General features: G+C 38.7%; 1 protein-coding gene across 1 annotated transcript in view; it reads left to right on the forward strand.

The window, feature by feature from the left end:
• The window catches only part of LOC113479897 (SLAIN motif-containing protein-like), a 26,778-nt gene extending 3,982 nt beyond the window's left edge, over positions 1-22,796 (forward strand). The window contains 7 exon segments of the mRNA XM_026848279.1: positions 9,454-9,590; positions 12,221-12,370; positions 16,344-16,484; positions 18,548-18,865; positions 19,074-19,211; positions 19,364-19,682; positions 21,325-22,796. Of these exon segments, the coding sequence (XP_026704080.1) occupies positions 9,454-9,590; positions 12,221-12,370; positions 16,344-16,484; positions 18,548-18,865; positions 19,074-19,211; positions 19,364-19,682; positions 21,325-21,391 (1,270 nt within the window). The 3' untranslated portion in view covers positions 21,392-22,796.
• The last annotated feature ends 537 nt before the right edge of the window (positions 22,797-23,333 follow it).

Below are 23,333 nucleotides of genomic sequence, written 5' to 3' on the forward strand. Positions count from 1 at the left end.
GGGGGGGGGAAGAAACACATTTAACAAGTTAAATTTGGAAGATAAGCTTCATTATTTCCATGTTAATGAAAACAGCTAGTTTTATATTCATGTTAATATAACCTGTGACATGAGAGATTCTGCAAACTATAGTGAGTTGGTAAAGAAACCAGATGGAGTCTGAGATTTACACCGACAGTGAATGCTGTCCAGTGCAATCAGGAGAGACTGCACCCAGAGGCTCAGTTTATTAACCCTTCTTTGAGTTGGTGGCTAATAAGGTCATTCTTCTTTACCAGGTACCCTTTTTACTATACCTTGTAGGATCTTCTTGTTTTTGATACCTCTGTTTTCTTGTTAAATTTGGTTAATATAGGCTAACACATTAAAAAGAGGCACTCCAAGGAGCTTAAATAAAGGTGATATTACATAGCTCTTGTGCAAGTTCTATTATCATAAATTACCTTTGATCATGTTGCATTGCTTCAGTCTGATTTGTTTTCCTCTTGTCAAACTTGGTAAAACAAGAAGCCATTTTTATGATGACTTCTTGTTCTAGAGCTTGTCAGCTAAACTGAAAGTAAGAAATGAATAATGTGTGTACAGTCAGTAGTGTATGGCTGTGCTTATTGCCAAATACCTTAAATTCTCTTCATAAGCACGTGTCTCTTGTGTACTGTTTGTGCAGATATTCATGCATTCCTATTGGCAGTATCCAAAAAACAATGGCAGGGGGGAGTGTTGGCCTTTTTAAAAACAACAAAACAAATCAAAATCATGACAAAAAACCCTTTAAAACCTTTATATGGATTTAGGATCAACTTTGATAAGGTGGCTTTGCTGACTGGGGGGAATTTTGTACTGCCTGGATGGGAGTAATAGGTGAATGTGTTGAGCAGTGTATTCAAAACAAATAGCTTACTATGTTGCAGTTACAGCCCTCTTTAAAATATTATACATTAGGAAAAAAACCTGTAGTTAATATTGGAACATATCATGTGTGTTTTGTTACTTAAGATTTTTGGTAATTTCCAAGAAATTCAGTGGCTTTGCTTTTTTCCTGTTAATGCTGAATTGATAAGTTTTTAACAGCACGGTCCTTTTTATTTGCTGACCTCTTCTTCAATATCATCTAGAAGAGGGGATGATGCTTTACACCTTAAAAGAATACTAAGAAGTAATTTTTTTAAAGTATGACAGTGTTTAAAACGGGGGGGTGGGGAGCAGGAAGTGTTCAGAAAGAGATACTTTAGTTCTTACATCTCCATGTCATTCTAGTTTTAAGAGTTCCAAACTGTAGGATAATTTCTGTTGTGGTATTGTGTTTATGTCCCATGACTTCTTAGTAGGTTTGAAACCTCTGGGTAAATCTACCATGTCCATTTTTGCCACTTGATCTGAAGTGGTAACAGCAAAAACCATTGCCCTAGGAGGGCCAAGGTGGAAGCACAAAGGAGTGGGTGGGAGGATTTGTTACTTTTCTCTGCAGGTGCCAATACTCTATGTTTCTGCACTGTTATGGAATTATTGGTTTTATTTGGATCAAACTTGCAAATGTTCCTGTGCAGTTTCCCTTGGCTTTATCAAGATTTGCACAGTCTAAGGTTTTGTTTTTAAAAACAACATTGCAATGACTGAACTCCTGTGAAACATGAGGTACCGCATCACCTGCAGTAGCTGTAACTCTGTACTACTTCGGTGTCTGTCCCTTGACTTACTTTCTTAGATCGCTTTCTCAAATAGCTATTCAAAATTGTAAATATCCTTGAGACCCAATCAACTGAAAGTTGGCTTTCAGTGCTGTTGAGTTCAGCATGATGCTTAGCTTAGACTTCCGTGCTGTTTGCCCATTACCAGTTCTCTCCCTTACGCTGCTGTGCTTCAGCACAGGTTGACTGCTGACCTGTTTGTAGAAAGGCTGTTACCCCTACAGAAGGGAACAAACAAGATACGCTTGGAGTAGTGTTACCTTGTTTGTCTTAGTGTTTGTCATTCTTAGGTACTCCCTGTGTATAAGAATTAAGTTGTGATTTTTGGGGTGGTTTTTGTATTGTTGTTCCTACAGTGATTTGTGTTCAGCGTTCTGTTACGCATTCCCATGCTACTTGTTTGGTGTTTTGTCAGTTGTCAGTTATTTTTTCTGGTAAGACTTGGGAGAGAAAATTTTGACTTGGAATTATGATGAAATCATTCAAATTCCAACTCCCTCTGAACTATAAAGTGTTGTTATTAATTTATCATTGGATGAAAGAGAGAGATTAAAAAATGGCAGAAGTGAAAAGCCTTAAACTTTTTCAGTACTCTTTCTGCTTTTTACTGGATTAGACTATTTTTGCCTCTGTCTCCTTTGATGGCATGAGTACCAAGCTCTCTGTCTAGGCCTCAGCTTGAACAACTTGAGGTTTTCTTCTTGATGTAAGGAAAGAGGCCTTTGTACATGTCTCCCCAGTATTGTTACTGCTGGCACTTAAGATCTTGATTCTAGTGGCAAAACAGCCAGTGGTTTAACACAGGGCTTCAGATAAGCTTTTACATATTTCTTCTACCTTTTTAAAAAAAAAAAAACCCCAAAACAAACCAAAAAACACACCACCAAACCACACCATAAAAATCAAGCAAATCCATGAACCTTTTCTTCACGTTTCTTTTAAGTTGTGGAGTTCCTTTTAGAAGAACATGTAAAATATGATGTGTGCATACATGAATGTGCATGTCTACTCAGCCTAACGTGATGCTATGCTTTTGTGGGGGCAGGAGGAGAAGGAATCCATGTCACTTAGGTGAATCCCTGTGTTGCTGCTACATCCATGCCTTGCACAGTTTTCATTCCCAAAAGCCTGTCTTTCAGCTGAAAACATGTTGTGCTGCCTTCACTTTAGTGTTGTGTTGTCTCCTTGGATCTGAAAACTCAACACAGCAAGTAGCGTGCCCTTGAAATAGTCTTTGTGGGAAGAAGTAGTATGGTTTGCTCAAATGAATTAATATTTAGGAGTTTCCTGTTTTCAGCCTTAGCCCCATCTCCAGTGGCCTTCTATATTAATGTCTTAAGGCATTTAATTTAACATACTGCAGGATATCATTGTTGTTAGCTTGTACCATCAGAGATAGGAAAAAAATTTCTGGGGAAATTCCACCAAATGAGGATGTGGTTCTGCACAAAATTCACATATTATACCAATATATCATCATGAAAAATAAGGCATCTTGTGCCTCTAATTCGGGGGAGAACTCCCTACTCTCTAGATATCAGTTTGTCCCTTTCTGCAGGCCATGTAGTTTGCCTGTGATTTTTCCTTGCTGACAATACTCTACATGACTTAGAAACAATAATTTGCAAGGTCTTAGTTTCTCAGACGGATCATTTTATGTGAACCCTCTAGAGGTATTTTTAACAATGGATCCGTTAGCTCTATTGCATTAAATAATGTACAGATGACTTATCAAAAACATTTCCTGATTGTCTAGTTTGTTTGAATAGCGTGTTACCCGTTTGTGCTAGCTGAGTTTAGCCATTATGATGGTCTGTGTAATGTCTGCCTCGCTGTGCACAATCTCTGGGTAGATGAGCTCCTTCAAAACCCAGCTTTAAGATAGCATTACCATCAGCAGTCTTTATTGCCAGTAATTGCCAGTGCTGGAGTAGAGTAATCTGAAAGGAAAAATCTACCATCTTGTCTGACACTTGTGTGCAAAATACAACCTTTCATGTTAAATTGCTTTTGATGGCGGAAGCTTAAAATGACTTGAGTTCTTACTGAAATTCTTGAGGTACTGGCTCATGGCTCTTTCTGTAAAATGAGGTGCGGACACTGTAATCTGTCTGCTCAGTTGCACTGCCAGAGTGGAAGGGGGAAAGCCTTTTTATGTTGCTGCAGCAAGATTGCTACAGGCACTGCTCAGCACCCTTGTGCAGTCTACGTATAATATCACTCTTAAGTTGTCCCACAAGGTGCCTTTTGATCATCTCACAGACTATTGGTTGTGGCATGAGATTAAGTTAATGCGATGTTTAGAGCTTCTGTGACTTGGTGACTAGATTTTTGCTATTTTGTTTGACAGGATTAATCACTAGATAGACATGAAAGTGTGGTGGTGCTTCTGGATTTTGCACTACAATTCTTTTTTCTCTCTTTCCAATTTCTGCTTCTTGGGAATAAAGGCTCAAACCTCTACTTGGGCTAATACTATAATGTTTTTATGTGTAGTATTTCCCACAGGATTTTTCTCATTTTTTTCCTTTCCTTCTATCATTTCAAGACCTGGACAGTATTATTTCACTGTTGCCTTCCTCAGCACTGTATTGGTATTTCTGTTCAACAGTAGTATTTAGATTTGAGATTGGAACAGCATAAACACAGTAATAAATCTGAAAATCAACTCTCTGAAGTCTGATATGTAAAGGAAGATAACTGCATTACCTGATTGAAATATACACTTTACAGAACAATTTAGCTGCCTTCTCAGCGTTTTATGGAGGTGTATCTTATAAACGTAAATTGTTCTAAACATATTTAGCTGCCTCAGGTTTCCTTCTCCTTGCATTGACGTATATAACTCAAAGGTTTGAAAACCAGTGTAATGTCTGTCATTTTTGGTACTGCTGTAGCTACTGGTGCTAAGTGCTGTGGAAGATGTATAATACACCAAGCACATGCCTTAAACTGAGGTTCATTTTACTTATAGTTTAATTTACTAATGTACTAGTTACAGAGCTTTCTGCAGCCTCAATTCTCCTCTTACGATCTATAGATTTACTAGTGCAAATATTCTGTATGATTAGGCTCTTAAATTCTCAGGCGATGCTGTCTTGCATTTTTATAATTGATCTGATGTGTTACTAAACTGTGAGGATGCTTTTTTTTTTCAGTGCAGTGTGCCGATTTAAAGTTGTCACAGTATTTTTCTAGATTCTTGGGGGTTTTTATTTAAAGCATTATTTTCAAAATCAGACAATAGTGGCCATTAACTCCTGTAAATCCTCCTGTGACATTGACCCCAAAAGAACAATAGTACCTCTAGAAGATGCTCTCCTTTTAGTAGACTGGAATATGTCAGAAAGTATGAAGAATCCCACAGATTTATTTTTGAGTTCTTATGTTCTTGATGGAAGAAAAATCTCACGTTGTGCTTGCTGCATAACTAAGACTACTTGGCTCTTACCAGAGGTGCCTTTCATAAAATACTTCATATGAGAAGGTGAAACACACTAGTAAGCAGAAACTGAAGATGCCTTATCTAAGAGTTTCCTTACAGAAGCTGAAGAAAATCTCATTCATATTTAATAAATTATGCAGCAAACCCCCAGTATATCAAATTGAGAATATATGCCTGAATGTTCACTTTCTGAATTTTCTATTAGGCCTTGTAACTATCTAAGTTCCTAATTGTCATTTGTAGTTAGACAAAAGCAAACATTCAAAGCTTTTTCCATGTAAACAGAACATGCTTTACACCCAGACTGCTGAGTTGTGGGAACAAAATGCAAGGTAAAGCTTATTTAGTAATCAGGTATTTGTTAAACCCAAAAGACTTTGGCTGATGCGTAAACTGGCGGTCATACACATACTTCATGGCATGCCTGAGTACATTTTTTCCAATGCTTATTGGATTAAGTTAACCTGACAAATCAGCCTTAGAGGATAAAACTACTAGAAATAAAATGCTACATATTTTGAAACAGAGCAGAGTGAGTTTAGCTTATCACAAAAGCCTATCTAGTAAAAGGTGACTTTTGGTTAATATTGTCTCCAGAAAAATACTCACTTATATTTGTGGGTCTGGTGTTTTTAGTTTATCGTCTCATGGTGTGCATTGCTCCAGAAGAATAAGCTGTGCCTATGTATTTTGTGGTTAGCTTGTGAAATATGTTGAATCCTTCCCCAAAGCTACTTAGGAAGGAAAATAGTAAATCTGACCCTGTGAAATCAAACGAGAATTCCTCCTTTTTTTGTAAGTTGCCTGGCAGTGCTCTGAAAAATTGAGCTGTGCTTACTTGAGTTTAGTGACATTATAACTGAGACCATATCTTGCCAGTAGACTTGTCAGCTGAAAAAATGAGTGTCCTCTGGCAGACTACAGGGGACTCCAACACCCTGAGAAGCAGGTAGCCTGTTCTGTGTGGAAATGGTTCCAGCGATCAGACAAGTGTTCCCATTTTCAGCTGATGCAGTCCTGGGCAGAAGCACAGAAGGAGCTGGGTGGAGCAACTACTTCCCGAAGTAGAGCAGGATTTTCTCCCTTAATATGTGAAGAACAGTGTGACCTGCCCTAAGGAGTCTATTGGCCTCTTTTTTTGTTTGATGGTTTTACTGCTGCTTTTTTTGGTCTGAACTGTAAAATAAATCCAGAGAGAGAGCACTTTGCTTTCTCTGTTTTATTGGATGTGAGTGGTTGTGATGCTCGTTTACCCGTGCAGAAATGCAGCAAGATATGCTTGTGGGGTCTCTCATAAAAGATAACATTGCACATTCAGGAATATTTGTGTTCATGTTTCTCAACATTTATTTTGTCAACAGCAAATTAGCTTTTGGATTTTTTTATTTTCATGTGTTGTTGGTGTGAAGCTTGGTATGAAAAAGCTTCTGTATGAGACATGACTAAAGAGACTGAATCTATTCCCTGAAAAAGATGGGTCTGGGCAGTGGCAGGAATATTATTAGGATTTGTAAAGTCATGAGTGGCATGTCAAGAGGTAGTAGAGAATAATTGCCTTCCACCTGTATCTTATCCCCCAAGAGCCAGGCAATATCAAGAGTAAATAGCAGGGGACATTTTCAGAGCAAGTGAATGGAGGTGCTTCTTCACCCCATGTATCGGTGCATTGTGGGACTGATTGCAATAGGGTGTTGTGGGTGCTAAAAGCAGATATTAATTTTAAAAAAGGATTAGATGGATTAACTGAAAATATTCTGTTGAAAGCTGTTGCATACAGAGATGCTTGGTCTGGTAGCCCCAAACTGCAAAACTGTGGGAGTCTGGAGCTTTCTGCATCAGTACAGCTTTTGGTTTGATGGTTTCTGTATTTATCCTTACTTGGATACAGGATAGGAGACAGGATAATAGGTTAGACAGACATTTTGATGCCAGTGCAATATTTTAAATATCCCGGTTGTTTGTGTGTTTTATCTTGGCCAAACATTGCTTTTGTGGGTAAGGACACCTGACAACTGAGAGTCCAGTAGTATGTTTCTATATCTTTTTAACATGAAGGCATTTCAGAAACTAATAGGATAACTACTAAAATAACTGATGATTTATATTATTTTTGTTGTGGAAAGTAGTATTATATGAGACATCTGTGTGAGAATGAGTAACTGGAGCAGAAGGACTTGATGTATCTTGCTGCTGGAGTGTCAAAAGTTATTGCTAGGAAATTTGAAATTCATGCAGACATTCCTTGAAATCTTGAAACAATCTTCATGATCATTTTATGCACAAATACTGTATTTTGCACAGATGAAGGTGAAATATATTACATCAGCGTGAGGACAGCTGTTGGGAGCAGTGTAAATCATCAAGTGTGGCTGGAGCTAGTTTGCTGGTGACCAGGAGGGCTCTTTGTCACCTTCGAGCAGTTTGCTAGGTGAAGCACTGCTGGATTGATGCTTGGGAGGAACGTGGTGGTGTGATTGTATGCATGGAAGAAGTCTCTTGCTCTCACAGGAGATGAACCGTAAAGCCTGTTGATGTGAGTTTTCTTGATGCAGAGAGGTAGCAGCTGTGCTGGCTGAGGGCCATGCGAAGAGCTCATCAGAGCCTATCAAGAAAGATGGAGCCAAGAGCTCGTTTTCATGTCCACAAATGACAGCTAAACTTCTCAGTCAGATTCCTGTATATTCACCCCACAAAATATAGTCTCAAAGCATATCCCTTCTAGAAAGGTATTCAATATCTACACAACTTCAAAGACCTGGAAGTTTTCTTCTTCTTAGTATGGCACACTTAATTCTAAGAAATTACAATTGTGGAAAAATTCAGTAGTTTGAACTTAAGTTGAAGAATCTTATGACCTTATTAACAAGATCAAATAAAGTTTCTGCTTTCAGAAGTCTCCTCTCTGCTTCTCTATTGAGTTCAGAGGTAATCACCTCACAGACTCTTCCAAAATTGCACATATGCAGGTCCTTAAGCTCATCATCACAGAGCTTGCTTTCCTGCCTTGAATCCTTTTTATGATCCTTTGAAGGACTTCAGCAGGATACTGCATTAAACATCTCTTTGTAGCAATGCATTGATAGCACAGTAAATATATTAACACATGCATATTAAGATAACTTAGCTGGAACTCTTAATGTTAAAGGTATGTAGTATTATATGCAGGAAATGTATTGTCTCTGTGGGCAGATTCTGTTAATGATGGCACTTCTTGTTTCTGTTCCTGTCTCATGCTATTGACTGACTGAAATCTAGTCTACATGAGGGTGTTCTTCTCTAAGTGACATGCAGGAACTAAAAGCTGTTTAACTTTTATATGTACACAATACTGATTTTTGTTTTTTCCCTACAAAAGTTGTATGTTGCTAAATAGCAAAAAAAAAAAAAAAAGTTAAAAGACAGGGTGCTCATTATTTGTTGGGATTTCTTTAGAAATATGAATGTGGGATATATAAGTAAAATACTTGAGTTGCTTTTCAGTCTGGCGCATATATGCTTTGACCTTTCTTGAGAGAAATTTTCTACTTACGAAATATGGTTAAGATGCTACTTTACACACAATCAGTTGTAAATATTCCAAGACTATAATATGATTACATTTGTCTATACATAAGGTTAATCCTGTATGTACATGCAAAACAATGGTAGGTGTATTAGAACTGTCAAAAACAGGCTTTAGGAGAACATGTCTTAAAGTGCAATTAAAAAAAAAAGGTAGCATACAGTCATACATCCTACCTGTCTGAAAATTTCTAAATCTTCCAGTTAAATGGTTTATCCCTGAAATCTGTGAATAGACTTCTTACTGTTCATTCAGTGTCTCAGAGAGCTGCTATTAGAAGATAGGAGACAACTGTTACCTGCAGTGCAATACAGGTGCAGTATCCTGAGCTGTGAGTTTTTTAACAGAAAATACAACAATTAGACTTCTGAAAGTAGATTACCTTGAATCTCAAGTCAGAACCACCTCCTCACCCCTGCTGTCTTTGTCATGAGATATTTTTTTGGGGGTGGGGAGTGGAGGGAGAGGCAGGACTGCAGGTGATGGTGAGTAGTAGTACTCCAGTAGCCCAGGTTTGAACCTTGCCTTGCAAAGGCTGTGTACATTATCTGTGAAGCCATCTTTAAGTGAATTTTAATGTTGTGATAGTAAATTCTAAGTCATGCTATACAATTTAAGCTTTAATTTTTTCCCCGATTTTAATTTGGGTAACTTTTCTATTGCTTACTGTTAGGCATACTTAAGTAAATGCCACTTCAGTGACTGTATGCTTTGAACTAATGAGCATTTTTTACTGTTTCCTTTCAATCCTTGCAAAGGCTCTATGTGTCCCCTAGAAAATCTACTACAGATCAGAAAACGGATTCACCTTTAAAATGGTGCCGACAGGTGTTGGATAATCCCAGTCCCGAGACGGAAGCAGCCTGCCGAACTCTTATAAACAGACTTGATCAAGGTACGTAAACGATTAGCATTGCTGCTTCAAGTGTCCCTTATTTCCACTTGTGTACTTTACGTTATTGAGAAACAGCAAAACAAAAGGAGACATAAAGTTTACGGTTGCTGTAGTGGAGAATATCTGCAGAGAGCGCTTCAGATGCTATGCTTCTGGTGCATACTTGTACAGCCATGCCTGTTACTATATAGAAACCTCCCTGCTTTTAGTTTACATTGCTAATTCCTCAACTAATGAAGGTAAGAGATCATTCTGTAAACATGAAGAAAGCTATGCTGATTACAAGTAATAGACAAAACAAACTGAACTGTGATGTTTTACCTCTCTGTATCTTTTTAAGATGTAAATACAGGCATTTCAAATTAATTACCAAATTGACCACCTTGTTTTCTGTTTTTTTTAATATATTTAATAAATTAAAATATCTAAAATATATTTTAGTGTTTTCAGGCTCTTGATTTTTTTTTTTAATATCTAAACATCTTTAATGTAAAAATATATAGAAGAAAAAATGTGCTTCTGGGGAGTGGGGGAGAGAATCATAAAACTATTATTGCAGCTTTTTTTCCTATATAAAAAGTTCTGGTGTTGAGTGTTTCTAATGGTGATTGTTCTTACTATTAGTAGTATTACCTGGGTAAAATAGTTGTCTAATGCTCAAAGCTTACAATAATGAAACATTAAAATCTAAATTGAAGTGATGTCACTTGGAATCTTAGTTTTTCTTCCAGTTTTATTATCCTCTAAAAGCACGTCATGGTGGCTTTCAGCTGTGTTACTTGACCACTGAGGGAAAATCCCTTCCTTACTCTGCCTGAAACGCAAACACTACAGAGCGTTCTGCTCAGTAGTCACGTATCACCATTGTAGTTGGTATTCCAGGGTTGTAGGTTTGTGTGTGTTTTCCTTTTTCAGAGCACAGAAGGATCAATTCCATATTAGTCTTTCTCTGATGTAAAAGCTGTTAGTTGCATAGTTTACTTCATTATAAAACTGAGAAGGTTACTCAGTTTCTACGTATCTGTAGTACATCACCTGGAATCCATCTGGTGGATATCCTACCTTTTCTCTTTTCAAATGCCCTGCAAGTTTGTGTGTGAAATGTGCCAGTCCTGGGCTGAATTGCTGATAGCCAAGACACTGAGTGGTTTGAAGTGAATGTGTAATCCTTTTCTATATTTTATAGCTTTCTATATCTCAGAACTTTCCTATACTGGCAGCTGTGATTTACCCCGCAGCTGGAGGAATGCCTAGTTTTACTATTTTCTTGTAACAGCTCATCACTGAAAAGCATTGTCGAGCAGGACATGTTGCAACCTCATCTGTCTAGTTTGACTCGTGAACATCTAAACACAAAAGCTGTGGTTAGCAGTGTTTGAAAAAGTGACGTTTTGGAGAGGATTAATGTTGTTTGGAAGCTCAGTGATGTTCCTAACTGCTGAAAATACAACCTCCAGTTTGGTACAAAAGTTGCTGTCTGCCTGGGTTTTGGATTGTCTGGCTTTGTCTACTGTGTGAATGCAGCAGTTTTGATTTTGGTTTGACCAGTAATTTGACCTTGGTGATTTGAAGTCTGAGAGGCCACTGTTTTTTGGGGGGTTTTGGAGGGTTTTTTTTGTTTGGGTTTGTTGTTTTTTGTTTTTGTTTTTTTTTTTAAAGTTTACATACTAACAGTGTTTTGGCACTGCTTGTAACCAGGCTTATTTTGAGTTTAGCCTTGAAATTCCTGATTTGAGATAACGGTGTAGTTTGAGAACAAATTTCTTTTACGTCTATAAACCATTTGTGCTTAAAATTTTGAATGAAGGTTCATTTGATTAACTCTTTGATTTGTCTGAAATGCATCAGGCTTTATTTGTACACTGTCACTCCTTTTTAACTAAAATAGCATGACCTTGTATTTGTGGGGGAAATAAAACTGTATAAACAGTATAGTGAATCTTCTTTATTTTCTTAGCTGCTATTCTTTCAGTGGTAAGGTTTTGGAGGGCAGTTCAGCAGCCCCTTGAATATATACAGGTCACAGACTGAGTTATTTCCTTAGAGTTGTACTGCTTGTTTCCAACTTCAGTAAGCATGGATCCAGTAAGTTGCTACCTGGATTGTTCTTGATTGTTTCACTAACTTGTATGCGAGTCTGTGTACTGAATAAGTATTTCAGAATTGTTGTTTATAAATGAATTTGCTCTCCTGTTAATTTAAAGGCACACCTTTTGTGGTTTAATGCTGTTTTGATTCCATCATTAAAAATTCAAAATAATGCATGCATAAACATAGTTTAATGGAGTTCTTTAAGATAGGGTGTAGAAGTGACAGATCTTTATGAAAACAGTAATCTCTGAAGACCAGCGCTGAAACCTTCAGAAATGTATGGCTGCTTTAGAGCCAAGTTTGTCAGTAGTTATTCTTGGAATTCCTCAGAAGTGACAAAACAAGTTAAAGGGGAGAGTGAGCAAGGGAACAGGCGCTGCTTTGCTTCCTACATCTTGTTAGTGACACCATCAAGATGTATTATTTGAAGTACATCTGTTATAGTATTTAATCGTTTGATCTGATGCCTTTATCTTATGCTTTTTGTTTTAAAAAATAATTTGATAACCTTTATGGCTTTTTTGTATTTTTCCTTCTAGCCAGTAGATGGAAAAACCTGTATTGCAGTCCATTGGCATCACCAAGCGCACATAATTTGAATACAGAGACAGGCTCCTGTAGCAATGCACTAAACTCTCCCGGGCACCTCAAATCGACTAACAAAGCACTACTAACCTGTGGCAGCTCAGGTATGGCATGTCAGTAGAGCAGTGCAAACCTGTAGTGTTTAAAATGCAAGGAGTATTACTAATTGATACAGGGAGAAGTTGTCAAGAGATGCAAGTCCACCCATGAGGTTTTCTCCTTTTAATTTGCTCACTTACTGACCCAGGTTTTATCTGTTACATGGGAGAAAACGTCCTTGCATTCTAAATGTCTTGTAGTTATTCCATGGTTTTGTTTTTATAACTTTATATATTTATAAATTGTACTAATTTTAAGTGACTTAAAATAGAAAGCAGCTGTTGGAGCAAAGAAAATACTACTCTTGAATAATGTTATCATTTGTAGATGTTAACTTTTTATAAAGTTACTTGGATTCAGTTTTCTCTTGTGAATTTTCTTTTGAAAATACTGATTAATGTAGGCAACAGGAAGAAGCCTTGTGCTTTTATCTTAAAGGTGTAGTCTCCAGGATAAGCCTTTAAATTGGCTGGGTGGGGACCTAAACACAAAATAACAAAAGGTTTCCATCAGACTTAATTGTGTTTGCAGGAAGATTTCCTACCTTAGAGGCAATTTACACAAAATCCTTGTTAGAAGCCTATCTTTGAAAGTATAATAATGACGTTTCTCTTAAATGCATAGGCCTCAAGTCTGCCTTTGCATTTAAGCTGAACGTAAGGAGTCCATGTAGGCTCTTTCAGTGCTTTGTTTATCCTTGATACAGTTCATGCTCAGTTTCCTAGTACAAATGCTTTGCCTCTTGGCTTTATTATCAAAAGAGTCTTCCTTGATTTGTTTGTGTTTTGTGGAAATTGCTATATCCTAATTTGCATGTTTACAAACATAAAGCATGTTTAACAGTTCCTGGCTTAAAATTTGATGTTAAATGAACCTTTTTCTTAAGGAAAAAAAAAAGGGTTGCATATGGATGTTTTCACAGCTGCAGGTATGTTGTTGAGATCTGCTGGTTTTCTGCTGTAAATAGAAATTAACACATCTCTATTTTGCAAACAAAAGGATGCACATAGAACTGATTATTTTTGTAAGCTGAATTCTGCAGGGAAAAGTCTCCACATCAATTTCTTGTTTTTAATATGAAGTTGGTTGGCAATCTAGATGTCTAACCACCTTTTCACGCAGAAACACTTACTGATGTGTAAAACCGAAGTGTGTCTGCAACTTCTAGACTTCTTCATTCACTCAGCAAATCTCCCGAGGTTGTCAAGGGTACCAAATAAAAAGGCAAGTATAGGAAAGGCTTGTATAAGCGTTAACACAAGTTTGAAGTTCACTGTTGGCTTGATTGACTTAAATCTAATTTTATTTCTAAGAAAAAATGAGCTTCCCTACTGTTCAAGCGAAAAATGTTTAACAGTAACTTCCCTTAAAAGCTAAACAAAAAAACCTTTTACAAAATCCAGATGTGGTATATTTTGAAGTTTCTGTAATGAAAACCATAATCAGTTCATCTTGCAATGTTGAACCACAACAGTTTTTACTGATGAAAGAATGTGAATGTGTTTCTTCCCCTCCCTGACTGTTTTTTAAATAGACCTGCAATTTGAAATGCAACAACCAAACTAAACACACACAATTGAATTGGGAAGTTTGCTTTTTAAAAAGCTGTATTCAAGACACAGCTGCATTAAAAATACAACTTTTACTATTAAGGAAGGCGTTAGTTACAGCAGGAAACCTATGCTTATTCATTACACTACATCCTACAGGTGCAATCCTTACTCTCATGTTGGCTTTATTTCAGGGGCTTACAATGTCTTTTCTTGACACCAGAAGGAGAAACAGGTTTATGTTATACAGCAGTGCAGTGTTAGTACTGAGTGTCTTGACTTGGAGTGTGTATTTGTGTAACACAGATCTGCATGGATGCACCCCTTGCACTACAGTCACACTTTTATCATTGTGTGATGTAAACATCTTGAAACTGGAAAAACTTTATGCCTTTTCAAATGAGGAATTTGAGGCTTACCAGTACAAAGCAGTTTGCTCAATGTTCATGTAAGACATTTCTTTTATGCCTGGACTTCAAATGTGTGTTTTCCATGTCATCGGTTACTACTCTTCGAAACTAGTTTAAGAAATAACGTTGGGAACCTGCTGCTTTTTCCTGCCTGACTGGAATTAACCATTGTTTGAAAGGGTTGCTCGGCAGTGGGTTTTAGATGTTTTGCCAAGAACAGACAAAATGTTTATTTCTAGCATCACTGTTGAGAATTATTCAGTAGGTACACTGCCTTCCAGACTTCTTAGAACACAGCAGGCAGAACTGCGTGAGCTAAAGGGAAAGTCAATCCTGAATGGCATCATGTAGATGCTTTGGGAGACTGACTTACATTCTTGATTTGTCAGCTGGTGTGCTACGGACTACTTGTTGCTTTTTATTTAAGTGATGATCTCAAATCCCTGCTTGAGCAGGATTTGTATTTCTTAAGCCTGCTCAAGCTGAAAGTAATGTTAACTGCTCTTAGGCTCTTGCGTATCTACTAGCTTTATCTGGTCTGTCATATTGTGGTGGGTTGGGTTTTTTTTGGTGGGTCTAAATCTATGTAGTAGTAATTTCAACTTTGTCTTGGAATTATGTTAAAGTGATGATGTACTCTCCTAAAATACCTCTGTAATTTATATGGTCTTAGGTGTCAGTGTTTGAGTTTTAGTTATGTTAAGAGCATATGGTATTTTGTAACATGTAGCATAGATAAGCATGTTTGTCATGTAGAGGTTTTACATTTACTAATCCTTCTGTGTTTCCTCAAATTTTTCTAATAATGTTTTTGGTTAGAAATTTTTGGTTTTGAATGTTTGGGGTTTTTTTAACAAAGCAATATGGTAGTTATAAAATGGGAAAAGAAGATGGAGGTATGCTCAGCACTGCATGCGCTCTCTCAAAGATACTACCCTAAGCCAAAATTAATGTGGATGGAATAGTGGCAAGATTCTCCTGTCACTGCCTGCATCTGCCTGCCATCTGCGGATGGAGATGAGCTACCAGCTAGGTGATGCTTAGCTTTCCTGCAGTAACTGTCATCTCAAGTGCCAGGAAGAGCAGTATCTGAGGAAGACCAAAGGCAGCTGTGATACCACATTTCTGTGTATAGGGCTACTTCAAGGCCTCCCACACTTGAAGGACAAGTACCAGTATAACCCTAAAGTTACATGCCTTGTTCTCATCACCCTATTTCAGTAGCAAGTAGTAGTGCTCTTATGCCATGGAAAATACTGACTTGCTTGACGTAAGAAAAATATTAACAGGTAAAAGTTGGCACTTAATGATGTTTATGATGATATTTTGAATATTATTCTTCAAAAGGAAAATTATTTGTTATTCTTCCTAATGCCTGACTTAATGAAAAACTACCCTGGTGGAAAGATCCTTCCAGGTGTTTTTATGACCTGCTATATGAACAATCTATATCCTTCCCTGTAAGAGAGTTTAGTTTATGATGAGAGGAAAAAAAAATAAAGGGTAAACCTCAGGAATGGTGAGGAGGCAATCTAGTGTCAACTCTACTTTGCTGAAGCAGATTGCATGACTGATTTTTGAGGTACTGTACTCTGAAAGCCATTTGGATTCTTTTACTCCTATGACTGCTCACCAGTGCCCTAGCAAGTACTTTGTATAACTTTACTGCTTAATATCTACATCAACAGTTGCCCCTTTCTCAAAACAGGCAGAAAGAATACTAATCTTCTCAAGTATGTTTCTAAGCTCAAAATTACCAGGCATCCCTTTGCCACCTTCTGGACAAAAGTCCACAACTTTCTTCCTGCACAAAGACACTCTGCCTTCTGAATATTGAAGGTTAAAATACTGAGCATTGTGTTCTCAAGTAATTTCTAACTTCTTAATTATTTCTAACAACCATACCTCAACTTCACAACTGCACTGATTTTATTACTGGAAAAAATACTCTGCTGCTCAATCTTGTTTTGTATGTGGATGTCTGAATGCTTTTTATATTCTTCCCTCTTCTACTAAAGGTTATTTGAGCATGCATTCTGCACTGAGCTCTCAGTCGTCTGTGGACAGCGAGCTGAGTACATCTGATGATTCCATCTCTATGGGATATAAACTGCAGGACTTGACTGATGTCCAGGTTATGGCACGCCTTCAAGAAGAAAGTATGTAACAGTAATCTCTTTTTTGTTACAGTTTCAGAATTGTAAAGGAATGTAGATGGATTCCAATTGTTCTTTTCCCCCTTCTCCCAACAAGAAAATAATTTAATAGATCATTTGAAATGGTTGTGATTTGCAGGGGTGTCCTTTAAAAATCTACAGACCCAAACTGCCACTTAAGCTTAGCAGTTGTACAAGATGACAATTCTCAAGATGACACTTCTGAAAGCAGAGGATAGTCTTGAAAGTATTTTCATAGGATCACAGAATGGTTTGGGTTGGATGGGACCTTAAAGATCATCTATCTCCACCCCCCTGCCATGGGCAGGGACACCTTCTACCAGACCATGTTGCTCCAAGCCCCATCCAACCTGGCCTTGAACACTGCCAGGGAGGGGGCAGCCACAGCTTCTCTGGGCAGCCTGTGCCAATGTCTCACCACCCTCACAGGGAAGAATTTCTTCCTTATATCTAATCTAAATCTGCCCTCTGTCAGTTTAAAACCATTACCCCTTGTCCTATCCCCACACCTCCTGATCAGGAGTCCCTCCCCATCTTTCCTGTAGCCCCTTTAAGCACGGGAAGGCTGTTCTAAGATCTTCCCAGAGCCTTTTCTTCTCCAGGCTGAACAACCCCAACTCTCTCAGCCTGACCTCACATGGGGCAGTGCTCCAGCACCCCGAGCACCTTCATGGCCTTCTCTGGACCTACTCAAGCAGGTCCATGTCCTTCTGGTGTTGGGGGCCCCAGAGCTGGACACAGAACTGCAGGGGGGGTCTCACGAGAGCAGAGTAGAGAGGGACAATCCCCTCCCTCGACCTGCTGGTGATGCTTCTCTTGTGCAGCCCAGGATACAGGTGGCTTTCTGCCGGATCCAGTTGGCCCTGATCCAGTTCCCATTAAATCACTGGTAAATTTTCTGTTGACTTCTATGTGATTTGGATGAGGTCCTAATTGAAGATCAAGGTGGAACAAAGTGGTTGGATCTGGTTTTCTGTGCAAATTAGTCATTAATTTGATTTACAGGAAATAGAGAATGACGTTCTCTGGGTTTTTTTTGAGAACATTTACTTTCTTTTAGTACTGTACCTTTATAAATTTAAAAAATACTATGATCTAGGAACTGGAATATGAGGCCAAAAAGAGCAAAAGACATAAGATCTTGTTACCAGTTTATTACACCTCAGTGCAGCTGAGGAAAAGTTCTATTAAAGTGAATAAAGCAAATAACAGCCTTTTTCTTTCTAAACTCAAGTATTTTCTTGTACTTTGTGATCACTTAAAAAGTATCAAGAATCCTATCACATTACAAAGTTTCCAGTGAAATATGAAAAGTGCTTCATCTTCAGAATGATGGAAGCTTTTTGTATTTGCATTGTGAAGGTAGAAGAGTGGGGAATGCTTGGCTTATTGTTTTTATCACTACAATGAAGAAACTGCACTGAGATCAGGGTTTTTCAGAACTTTGATGCTTTTCTCAAGTCCTTCCAACCCGTTTGCTAAATTAGTTCTTGGTAACAAGTTGCTTGTATTTTGTTAGGCAAGAAGATTTAAATAAAGGTGTAAGTTGGGGGAGGACCTGTAAATAAACCAGGCAGATGCACTGTAGATGTCCATGAAAAACAGGCATTTTTTCACATGGAGGCAGAAGTTCAAATCTTTGTTTCAACCTGTTGAAATGCTGGTGGGTGCGTAATTAATTGAACTAAAAAATTCATACTGTAAAATAGACTCCTGTACTTAGTTAACCTAACAGAGCTTGCATGGCAATATATAGTCCACAATCACAGCTGCTTGTGTGAGTGACGTAAAGAGTAATTCAGGTCAGTTTGAATATTAACTCTTTGCTCTAATTAAATGGTACTGATAGGGGTGACACTGTTCTATTTTAGAGATTCCATATGCTGCAAGTGCCTTCAGTAAAGAGAGTTATTGACTTGACTCTCCTTCCAAGGTGAAATGAATCGCTGATAAAAGCATTGCTTCTGAATTTGTCTTGCAACCGGGTAAGGAATTGCTATTTTAAAGTTCGATGACTTTGAACCATGTTGCCCTCTTATCTCCAGGCCTCCGTCAGGATTGTGCCTCCAGCTCTGCTTCCGTATCACGTCGCAGTTCCAGTGCCTCCCTTCACTCCCTGCGAAGAGGTACCTACAGTGACCAGGAGTTTGACACCTACAGCCTTGAGGACGAGGATGATTATGATTGCTCCCTGTCGTACCGTAGCGCTCACAGATATTCGCCATCTCCGCTCAGTTCACCCCGATGTCAGTCCCCTTCTTCCAATGCAGATTATGGCAGGTCATCCACTTCCCGTATCCGTCCCCCAAGGAGATCCGTGCAAAGTCCAATGCAGGACCGGCTCAAGTATGCAAACAGCGAAGGTAAGCAAGTTGTGAGCTGTTGATAGGAGTCAGTGAAAATGATTTTGCCATATGCATTTCAAAAGCTCTGTTACTTAATGGAAGCTAAGGATTAGTTACATGCTTGTCTACTTTTAAGTGCCTGTTTTTTTCAAGAGATAGTCTAAACCATTATACATCTCCATGACTACCAGAAGCAGCAAATAAGAAAATTTGCTCTTGATTTCAGAGGAGATGCGCCACAGCATGCCCAACCTGGCCAGGACGAGCCTTCGAGCTTTGGAGTCTGTACGGAGCAGTCGGAGCTTGGAGTCAGACCTGCAGGTGCCAAGCAGTCGAATTCCAAGAACTCAGCAACGGTCAGCAGGTCAGTGCAACGTCTTCTACACACACTGCTGCAGTCCATTTCCTTTTGTCTAACGGACCTGACTAAACCTGAGGCCCTTAAGGCCTGGTATCCTGACACGTTCTTAAAATACTGTTGCCAACTTGCTTATTCCTTCATTATTCCATTTCTAGGTCTGGCTCCCAGTAAGCTCAGGTATTCCTCTGGTGCTGGGCAGTCTCCCTTAACAGTGCGACAACCAATGAAAGCGGGGTCATGCACAAACTCTCTGCTAACACCCAGGCAGCCAGTAAAAGCCTGTAGTTATGCAAGTCCTGTTAGCGGAGTTCGAAAACCACAGGCATCTTCACTTAGTACAGGCTCTTCCAGTGGCAGTTGTACTACCAGAAGCAGTAATATGGTCACTGTGGCAAAAAATTCACCCATTAAAGCACGCACATCTGTTGGAGGAATCTCAGTGTCCAAGAGCAAGCCGACACCACCATCCAAGAGGTAAGTGTGAGGCTTCATGCCTCACAGACTTAAGTGACTGCCTTTATTTCACAGATTAGAAATGCTTTTTTATAAAGTGATGTTCATCTCTGGTTTTAAAATGTGACACAGGTGTAGAGTTGGGTTAGCCAATTAACTTTTGATGTAGGGTTGTGGTGTGGGAGCTCTTAAAGAAATTGTAGTACTTAGCTGGAAGATCTATGGATGTTAAGTACTTTGCCCCCAGTCAAGAAGCAAAGGGTTGCAGTTTCTTTACCATTCTGTGGTAAAGAAAATTCTGTGACTGTATGTGAACTGACAGGCTGGGACGCAGCAGCTTCTGGACAAAATACCCCCTTTCAGCATGTAATTTGTGACCAAACCATTCAATATTTTGGTATTCCATCTGTTTAAGAAAAACCCATTTTTCTTACTGCTAATTATGCAGGAAAATAAAGAGGCATAGACTCGAACTTATTTCTATAAGGAGTTAACCTTGTGGCACACATTTATTTGGTGCATACATCTGGTTTTGGGAAGGGAAAAAACTCTTCTAAAGGACTAATAAACTCTCTTTACTGTTAATATAATAATCTTCCCAGATGACCTACTTTGGTACCTCTAACTTTGTTACTGGTAAAATAAGCTTGGTGGGCTTTTTTCTTCCTTAGTCTTTAGTTAGGACTGTAGGTGGGCATTGTCCAAGGCCTACTACAGTGGTTTGAAAAATAGGACAAATTAACAAGGCTTGTCTTAAGAATGATTCTGTATCATTATAGTAACTTCTTCATACAACAGGGTGAAAGCAGAGCATATATAATGGTTTCAAAAAACTTACAATTTTTGCTCTGATCTGGACTGATTTAGACAGTGGATATCTGAAGTTTGTAGAAAGCCTAAGCAACAGATGTTTAGTTTGAACATTCAATCTCTTTATAGGCCTTGCTCTTTAAGATGCTTGTAAAAACTATATGAAGAGTACTTTATGCTATTTTAGCAAAACGTTTTCTTAGCCCATTGTCTTTAAGGCACCTGCTGGGCTTTCATGTGTGTGAAATCCACTACCATGTTGCCAAAAGCTAGTTTTGACAGTTGTTTACACTACAATCATAGTGTAAACGTCTGTGATTGAGGGAAGTTGATTCAGTGTTAGACTGAGAAGCAGAAGACTTGATTTTTTTTTTTTTAATGTCGTCTTGTAGCCTTGAATAAATTGAACTGTTACCTACTTAAATGAGAAATACTCAAAAAGGAATTTTTTAATTTGTAGTAGTACTCTACCTGACTGTTTTTCATATGTTTAGTCGTATTTGCAAGGAAAAATAGTTCTCTTGGACTCAGACATGGAAAAACCCACAACAGTGTTAATAACTTAGTGGAGCAGGATAAATATGTCACTGCTTAAGAACCCAGTAATAGTCACTTCATTTCTCAAAATGGCTGCTGCTGTGTCTGATCTGCTGGCCTGGTGCAGGGGATGTGCATGTGTGACTGCAGCAGTTTACCGAAGGCAGGCAGATGTTGACATTGTCAAAAGAGAGATGTTGCAGAAGCCCAGTGTGAACTAAAACCTCCAACTAGCATTCCTCTGTACAGCAAAAACTTGCTGGGGACTTCAGCAGCTGCAGGAAACAGTGACTCTTTTCTTTGTGTCTCAAACCAGGTTTCTCCAGTCAGCACAAACCACTCAGGCCCCTGAGGATGATTCCTGGAAGGATGGGTGTTACTGACAACCCAAAATGCTGATGTACTGCCAAACACCTCTGTGAAGCAGACCCCCAGCTGGCTGGGTGTAAGAACGTTATTTGGAAATGAAACTCAAGAGCCCCATCACTCTGAAGACTGATGTATATAGTTCCTCTCCAATGCAAACTACACTCACCTCTGTTCTGCCCAGAGCCCTGACCTCTTAATGGTGGAACAGACAACTGCTTTACTGTATTTCCAACATTCAAAATGTTACTGAAATATGAGTCTTCACTTGAAGACTGAAAATAGCCTTATTTCATCTAAACTTCTACTTGCAGCCCTTTGGAAGGTTTGTCACAAAAAACTTGTGACCTGCTCCTGAGGCCGCTTGCTTAAAAAGGCTGCTGGTTGTCTTGTTTGTGCCAGAAAGCAGCTCTGAGCTGTTGCTATGGTTGCATAGCAGTGGCTGGGGGAAGTCTAGAAATAGCTATATAGATGTTAGAAGTTAAGACTTTTAAAATTCCACCTGATGTACTTTAATATGTCTGAAACTCAACTGTTTGGTTTTGGTTTTTTACATTCTATACAGAAGTAATTTCTGCTACTTTTTATTGTTTGTTCTAGAAGATGAAGCAGGTTTTTATAACTGTAGTACACTTCAAGCTGTTGTAGTCAAGCGTGTGCATCACAGTTCGCAAGTGAAGGAACAGTACACAATATTTGTGTGGGTTTGTGAACAGGCAGTTGCAGGGACAGGGGATGCTATTTAGAAACAACTGTTCATCAGCATCTTCATATCTCATATGAGGAAGCTAACACTGGTAAAACTTTTTTAAAATAGTACCCCTGACTGATTTGGCTTGAAGTGTTTCCCTTTGATCTCTCTCAAGTCACCCCTAACTGTCCATCTGATTTTTGTAGTTTTCTACTGTCTCTTTGGCTATGAAGGATTCTGTTTCAGTGTCCTTTCCTCAGTGAGTGCTGGATGCTATGAATAGTCTTAGTACAGAAAATATGCACTGATAGCAACATTCTCCCTGCCATCAATGTGATTTTGATAGTGTAGTTTAATAAAATGTTATGGTGCTGAAATAGATCTGCTTTATTCAAACAGCAAGTCTGAATTGAGTGGTTTTTGTGCTAGGAAGGAAGCTTTTCCTGACAGGCCCAGCCATATAGCAGTCTGCTTCTGCACAGGTAAAGAAGGTGACAGAGGAAATCTCTTATGATACAAGTATTGATAGTCACCTTTAAGCTCCAGGGATTTCCTAAGAATGAGGTGGGTGTTAGCAAAGGAAAACTTAATTCACACACTTGATTCAGATGTTTTCCAGGAGAACATCCACAAGTGGCCAAAGCAGAACAAAATATGGGAAACAACACCTGCAAATAAGAAGCTCTGCAGCGTGCTTTACAGCAGAGATCACTGCATCAAGCTTGCTTTAGAAAGGAGAAAGAAAAAAAAAAAAAAAGAGGAAGAGACAGTTGGTATCAAATTGCTGTTTCAGCCTAGCTCATGTATATGTTCTTGTACTAGAGTGATTTTGCCTAGAAGGATAATCCTGGCCCAGGACTGGCTGTGGGAGTAGCTGACTCTTCTCAGCCCTGTGTGCAGTAGTCATCACACCACAGGAGCTTTCAGCACTGGGGGTGGAAGCTTTGAGACCAAGGGTGGGTTGGTCACCTCAAGAGATGCACCTGTAAGCCAGTAACTGAAAAGTAGCAAGGGTTTCTCCTGTCAAATTCCATTTGCTCATTCTAAGGAATATCAGTATCTTACTACAAACTTCAGAGCTGTATACCATTATTTTCCTGAAGTTGAAATAACCCTCTTCAGCTTTGTAAATCTTGCTGAAAGGGCCAAGGTTATGAGCACCATTACATTTGAGAGAAGAGGCAGAGATGGAGCTGGGGCTATATAAACACCTCCCTCCCCTAAGCAAGTCAGACAACCAGTTTTACACCAATAGGCTGCTTGCTACC

The sequence above is a fragment of the Athene cunicularia genome (assembly GCF_003259725.1).
Source record: "Athene cunicularia isolate RWA chromosome 4 unlocalized genomic scaffold, athCun1 chr4_part3, whole genome shotgun sequence".
NCBI classification, from domain to species: Eukaryota; Metazoa; Chordata; class Aves; order Strigiformes; family Strigidae; genus Athene; species Athene cunicularia.